At 33.3% G+C, this 7,639-nt stretch overlaps 1 protein-coding gene across 1 annotated transcript; it reads left to right on the plus strand.

The window, feature by feature from the left end:
- The first annotated feature begins 2,257 nt into the window (after positions 1 to 2,257).
- LOC149081604 (uncharacterized) lies at positions 2,258 to 7,122 on the plus strand. Its single transcript, XM_089236956.1, has 4 exons — positions 2,258 to 2,308; positions 3,568 to 3,590; positions 4,689 to 4,764; positions 5,958 to 7,122. Exons 1-4 carry the CDS (start codon positions 2,258 to 2,260, stop codon positions 7,053 to 7,055), a joined length of 1,248 nt encoding a protein of 415 aa, XP_089093082.1. The 3' UTR covers positions 7,056 to 7,122.
- Positions 7,123 to 7,639: the final 517 nt, after the last annotated feature.

Below are 7,639 nucleotides of genomic sequence, written 5' to 3' on the forward strand. Positions count from 1 at the left end.
ATTAAGATGGAACTATTGGAGATCCTCCTCTGAGTTGACTTCTAGCAGGTTCCCCATTATGAGTTAAACTGTAAATTTATAGCCTAAAAAATTAAATAAGAGCAACCAGTGGGTTCCCAGGCCCTGTCAGCTTCCCCATTGTACACAGCCATGGGCAGAATACTTCTAGATTACACAAAAATGTTATAAACTAGGTAGATTATTCTCAACTTTTTTGCTAAGCTGAATCTCCAGTCAACTGAGGTTCTCACTTTCTCAAATACTTATCATTGAATGCAGTATTTTTCAGTGTACCCCTTAAATTTACTTTATCACACCTACAAGTGTGTGCACCCCAATTGACAGCATGCATGTCCATTTGTGAACTTTTATTATCACTAACGTGTATATAATGAGCACAAAAAAACTGTGCAATTCATGTTCATTCAACATGTATTATTGAAATGTATGTTGAAATTCATTTTAAGATATATTTTTCATGCACTATTTCTTTTGATGCTTACCAAATGGCATAAATAACTTCACCATGATCAAATGCTAAAAAAATTAATTGCTACTGAAAATTTCCTCGGTTTTATTTCTAGAATGCTGATGCCTTAACAATTTTTTTAGGGTTATCTTCAGCCTCTCCAGTGAGATATTTGATAAAATATTTTCTTCATTATGATTCCCATTTCCAAGAGCAGAGGTTGGCTATCATTGATAACCAAATTCTTGTTTTTCACAAATCTTCTATAATATAATTACTTCCCCTGAATATTCGTCAAGGTTTCTACACCAATGTTTTCCATGCCTTAGCAGTATACTGCTAGCTGGTCTTGGCACAAGGCTTTTTAATGACTGTCAAAAGCCTACACAAAGACATTAATTAGTTAAATATTTTTCTTTTCTGTGATCTTTTAACAAGCTGTAGCCTTTCTTGTACTTCAGATTTTTAATGGTGGTTTTCAGTCTATTGAATCTTATTTTGGCTCTAGAAGCTCCCATGCACTGTCTGACGCATCTTGTCCTAAAGAAAAAAAGGCTAATTTTCTCATAAGAATATTAACTTGACTTGTGTGCAGTTTTATAGAGTCCATTAAATCTTTCAGATATTTTTGTGTCCAAAACATAATTTTCTTCTGTCTTTTGTTATTGTCCATGTTTAACAGCAATATTGACCAAACATATTGGGACATTCTTTTATAAATATTCAGAACTATGTTTTTTTTTTCCTTCATGAAATGTAATTTTTGCTGTTGCTAGTTTTCTAGCTTCAATTTCTTCTGAACATCTTCAGTCTTCAATTACCATGGTCATTCTGTTGCTGCTCTTGATTTTTTTTTAAGTTGATATGCTATCCAAAATTATCCAGATAACAATTATGTTTTTTTTTTTCTATTTTTAGGCTAAAACCAACTCTATAGAAGTGTACCACTCCACCTGACGTAATGATTATGGGATAGTATTTATTTTTAAATTGTGGTGAAATCTTGACTATCCTTCTAGAAGGTTTTGCATATTCCTAGGATATCCAAGCCCATTCTTTTTGTTTCTCTGCAGACTTCTTCCAACTCACCTGGTTTGTTTGAACCTGTTGTATTAAATATTCACATTTTCTATCAATCACATTCAATGAAATTACAGTAGCATATTTGACCCATGCGGCTACATGGTGAACTGTAGTGTGCTGATAGTTAAACCGCAGTATTAGCCGACTGCATGGCAAGGTATGCAAAGCATTAAGGCTATCCATGGTGTTGTATTAGAGTTGTTCTTAGGGTTGATCAGTTTGTTTTTAGACACAGTTGACTGAAGTTTTGATTTAAAATTTGTTTGGAATATAAGTTTTTTCCCTTCTCTTAATCACTCTCAATCACACAAAGAGCTTAAACTACTTTTTGGTTTAAGCTTTAATGGGTCTAAATTTGCCTGGTCACAGTATAGCCATAGGAATTTGTGGCTTTCTGTACAGTTAAAGATGGAAGCTCGACCCACCATATCTTATTGACATAAGACTGCTGTTCCGTAACTAAATCTTACAGGGTTATCCAAGAGGGAACAAGTTTATTTTGCAGCCAACTTCCATATGTGAAGGACTTTTTTTTCTCAGTGGTGCAGGGAACCAGTTCAGAAGCATTCAGTTTTGTCAACAGGCAAAAATATATTTACTGAATTTTGTTTTTTTTTCGACAGAGACATCAGAAGATTCTAATGGGTTGTTTGTGCAACATTTGAAAAATAACAGTTTTGGTATAGTAGAGAAGCTTGCGTCACAATGGCCATCTTGACTCGAGGAGCAGTTGCAGTTGTCATTGCCTCTCAAGAGGTAAGTTATGCCCAAACAACACATTCTTTTAAATGTCTTGACTCCCCATATATATATATATATATATAAATCTGAGCAGAAATATAACTTAGTAGAGTGAATACAATTTTACAGTTCAAATAACATACCAATATCAGCGCCAAAGGCAGCTAGAATATATAGTGTGATAAATTATAATAAAGATGGAAAAAAAATTTGAAACAACAAAATTTACTTGTACACTACAAGCATCATTCAGCAGAAATAGAAACTCCAAGATGAATTTTTCAAATTGAAAAGTAAATAGATTGACAGCTTTGTTTTTCAAATCAACAATTCCATCTCTTGGTTCTTCAGGGATACACCACTGAGAATAGCCAAAATTATGCAAATGTTTTGATAGTACCTCATTTTTAAGCTTAAAGCCAAGGTGCTATCAAACGTTTGCATAATTTCATCTATTCTCTGTGGTGTATTCCCCTGGAAAAGAACAAAGCTTGTTTTTTTTTCCAAATCAACAATTCCATGTATAACACTATATTTGTTTTGATTTTATTCCATCTTTATTATATACTAGCTGATACCCGGCGACGTTGCCCGCCCCGTAAAAAAATTATATATGTATACCTTGATAATTATTTAATGACTGGCAGCTGGAGTTGAACATTTTTATTCTCAGTTTTGTCACCGTAGTTGTTGTTCTCTGCTATAAGTGACGTCCCATGTCCAGCGAATATTATTCAAACGCCTTTTTAAGCATTTTCTAAATTGAAACTATACCTATACTATGGGCGGTTGATGAGATAAAGGCCGCATTATCACTTACAGAACACCCTGTATATAGGCTAGCAGACATACCCGGCGCTCTTCCCGGGTTTTCTTCAATTACTGGGAGGATTGGAAAAGAGTGACAAACCGTTATAAAGGAATAAACTGTTATAATAACAGAATTAAAGGTGTGACAAACCATTTTAAAGGCATATATTCACGTCTGAAACGCATTGTTGGGAACCACGGTAACCAAAGTAAACGTTCCGAAAGTGATTGTTGAGGCCCCCAAAACCATTGTTGCCCGACAGTTTTTCGCCCATTTCGGGCATTTGCCCAGCTCTGACGAACTTTTAAAGTAGCCTACGGCTCAATCCCGGTCCTGTTTGGTATATGTGCAAAATCTGGCGACGATCGGTCTAAAACTGTAGATTTGTATAAAGAGCATACATACATACATACTTTCACATTTATATATAAGATATAAACCAAGTTCCTATTTTATATTGAAGGTACTCTTTGAAAGGAAGTGCAGGCATTTCTTCTATTAACTGATTGTATACATTGCATTATAGAATAGATCATTCACACAGAATCATAAAACATGAAAATCATCATTCTATAATGAATATGGGAATGATTGAAAATTATCTGGTGCTAAATAATTTTCAAACCACAGTAGACCCTCAATAATCTGACTGTGTGCTAATAGTGTTTTTAAGGCAGGTTTACTTCGAGCATAGAAGAAGGAAAACATGTCCCTGTACGTCTGTGTGCCGAAGTTTATATTATTTAAATAGGTTTTTTCAGTCGACTTCCAGTAATAGAGATTTTGCTAGAGATTAAAATACTCTATAAGTATAGACTCTTACTAATTTGTCACTCTAATGTTCCTTGAAAACAGTTTCAGGTAGTGAGTGAAACATAACTTAGTGGGAAAAAAAACATACTATGGATTTCAACAATCTGATTCAGTTAATTTGGTTTTTATGTCAAATTGGAACCCCAAGCTTTTTGAGATTTTAATTCACGATTGATCACTATGCTAATCTATATTATTGAGAAGAGAAAAAAAATCAAGAGAATTAAGTAAAATAAACTCTTTTCTACTTAGTTTGTGATTATCTATATCTTTCAGTTTAATATCGATTGGAGGGGGGGGGAATCATGACATCACACAAATGATTATCATTATCCTCTTCGATTCTATAAGATATAAATAGGTTTCCACATCACAAAGCTTCGAAATTAAACTGGATTTTATGCATCGCAAAAAGTTTGTAGAGAAAAAATACATATAAACTGTTAGGAAAATCTTTAATAAATTTGAATGAGAATATATATATATATATATATATATATAATTTCTCGGACAAAATCACACCATATGAACTTTTAATAGATATGGGAGGGGGGGGGGAGAGATTTAACTATTGTACATAGAAACGTCAGACTATTACTACTCCTAGTAAATTATACTCCATCTGATAAAATACATAGTTTGTTTATGCAAGTATATAAATGTTGACACTACATTTTTCCCAACCCTTCTATTAAAAAAAAATTTAGATTACTATTAATTGAAACATTAAAATGCCATATATGTTTGAATTTCATGTGTTCTGATTTATAGGCACCCCAGCCAGTCATCTGGAGAAAAACTGACCCTACCTGATGATTCATGGAATCTAAAACATGATGAAAAAAAGGTGAGCCAGTGAAAAACTCAACTTCGATTACAAACTGTAACAAGATACTATATATATATATATATATATATATATTTTTTTTTTTTGCTGCAGTTTACTTATGCAAGTGATACTTGTATCTTAGTTTTAAATCATAAATGCAGTATATAAGCATATTATAAATATTTCAAATACCCTTCACACACAGTGAACAGTTAGCTCACCAATCGCCTAGTGACACAAGAAAAAAAGCTATTTTGAACTGGCAATAAACTGTCACTATTTAATTTAGCCACTGAGTGGTGTGACAAAAAATGATTTTAAATTCAGCTTCCTATATATCAAGTGCTGAAATATTTGAATAATATAATTATAATACATATCGCTAATAATGGTTTCAAAAATTCAAAGAATGTATTATGCTTCAAGTTCTTGGCTATTGAAAATGACTGAACTTGTATCTTTTGGTATACATCCTAAAGATTTTTGGCATAAATGGTGTTGCTCTTGATAGATAAATCAGAAGTGTTAGAGCTAATTTTACGTAACAGATGCGAGTTTAAAGTCTCAAGTCAGGCACTGAGTACAACAAAAATATAGTCTTGAATATAAAATTCTCGAATGGGAATCCTGATTTAAGAAGTATTGTAATGTATTAAAATAGTTCTATAACATAAACAGTCTTGTAATGAAATGTGTGTAATATTTATTTGGATTATCAAAAATTATGTACACACCCATCTCATCCTGATAAATATATACATGTTAAAATGGTACCTGCTGATAGATTCTTCACAATTAAATTTCCTTGGTTTCAGTCAACTTAGGGCGGTATTCACCAACATGGTTTAAACTATAGTCACAATTTTTTGATAAGAGATCAAGACAGATTGGTTAAATTCAGATTTTTAACCAATCTGTATTGATCTCTTATCCAAAAATTCTTACTACAGTTTAAACCATGTCGGTGAGTACAGCCCTTATATAGCCATTTAGTATGTGCATAAAAAAAAAATTAATTTTTTTTTCTTTCATTACTAAGAAAACCTATTCCCATTCTTCTGATATATTTTAGATAATTTCGAACAATAATTTGAGATGTCTTAAATTTGGAATGGCTTTTTGTGTGTATCCAAATGGTACCTATTAACATGGAAGTCTGTTTCTTAAATTTTTTTTTTGAAATGACTGGTGTATATATTTTTTTTTTGCAGGACATATACTCCATTGCTGACCCTCTGTTAAGTGGTGACGATGATGACAGAAGCAGCACCAGCAAACCTTTGCCAGATCCAAAATGGGGCGAGGTAACATCACCTCTAGAATTTGCATCAGAGGCTGCACTGGAATTTTTCATTCGAGAAGTGCAGATCATTCTAGAGGGGGAGCTTCAGGGCCATCCATACAACACCTTTGGCAGCTTCCTGAAGTTCTATAAAGCTTTCCGAGATCAGCATGCACCTTTCTGGGAATTTTACCAGAACTATCAAGCCGAAATCTTACCTGACAGCCTTTCTTGCGTTGGGCTTAGCTGTAGCTTGCTTGATACCCTTCTTTCTTCATTAGGTTACATTTATCCTGAGTTGAAATCTTCTCTCTTTTTGGCTTCTTGCGAAGAAATGTTGCATGACATAGATTCCTATTGCAATGCATCTCCTCCTTCTCCAGACCTTGTTATAAAAGAACATGTTTTGGTTGCTTTGAAAATTAGCATCGAGGGACGCGATGGTGTTATCATTTTAGATCCTGGCTATCATGTTAACATTCCTGTGGTCGTCATGTTAGACTGTTTGTATCCACATACTGGCTGGTTCACATTAAGTGAAACGATTAAAGTAAAAAAAGAATATAATTACTTGATGAAAGGGGATTATATACAGTGGACTGTCAAGGAGACCAGAGGTACAAACATCAAAATGTGGAACAACCTTGTTTACGTGGGACGAAGGTTTTTGAGCCACATATCTGTTTCTGAAAAAAGGAATTTGGTTTTTAACTTCAGAACAATTGTTATCAGAGATAAGAAACAGCCTAGCGCAGGCTTATACTGTAATCTAGAGGGTAACAATGTGTTCACTTTATTTTACAATGATGAAAAAGAGCAGAGAAACGAAGTTAAAATCCCTTTTGATTATTTTAATGGGTACGGGGAAAATAACCAGTATAATAGCACACTGAGCAAACTTGCATCTTTGTTGGGTTACAATGACACGTTTATGTCTGATTTGATGACTTCATTCACTGAAGCCTTTTATGATTCCACTTTCATGCCATTTGTTCAAGAATTAAATCGCATCATTGATGAAGAATAAGTTCATGATATTTTGTTATTCCTTCATAATTTTTTATTTTGATTAAACTTTTTTCCAACCTACATAAGTTTTGTTGAGTCAGTTGCAATTATGTGTTGAAATTTCTCGTCTCTGTGCTAGAATCATCTGCGATCACTCAATTTGTGATGTGTGCTACGCAACATTTCAAAAAAAATTTAATTTCAAATTGAATAGAAATTTGGCCAAAATGAATAAAAGGATTTTAAAAAGGCCAATAACTAAACAAAAATGTCATTTATACAGTGTTACCTTGGCTAACGAATGCAGACACTTTCATTGATATAGAAGAATGTGCCACTATAAAACAGCCACATTGTGAGCTGAATTTTGGTGCTAATCATCAGAATTGACCACACTTGGGTCCGATTAACTTGTATCCATTTCAGTCTTTTCCAGGTGTACCTCCACTTCTTTCTGAAATTTTTTTAAACATTTCATGTGAAATTGAAAGATTCTGCTAATATAAAATGTTGAGAAAAAGAGTATTTTCATAGCACAGCTTTTTAATGCAAGACTGAGCTTTGAACTGAAGAATCTGGGTATTCTAAGAACTTATCTTTTTT

The sequence above is a fragment of the Pholcus phalangioides genome, unplaced genomic scaffold (genome assembly GCF_987345545.1).
Source record: "Pholcus phalangioides strain wild (caught in Gottingen) unplaced genomic scaffold, Ppha-v1.0 ptg000009l_1, whole genome shotgun sequence".
In the NCBI taxonomy this organism is placed as follows: Eukaryota; Metazoa; Arthropoda; class Arachnida; order Araneae; family Pholcidae; genus Pholcus; species Pholcus phalangioides.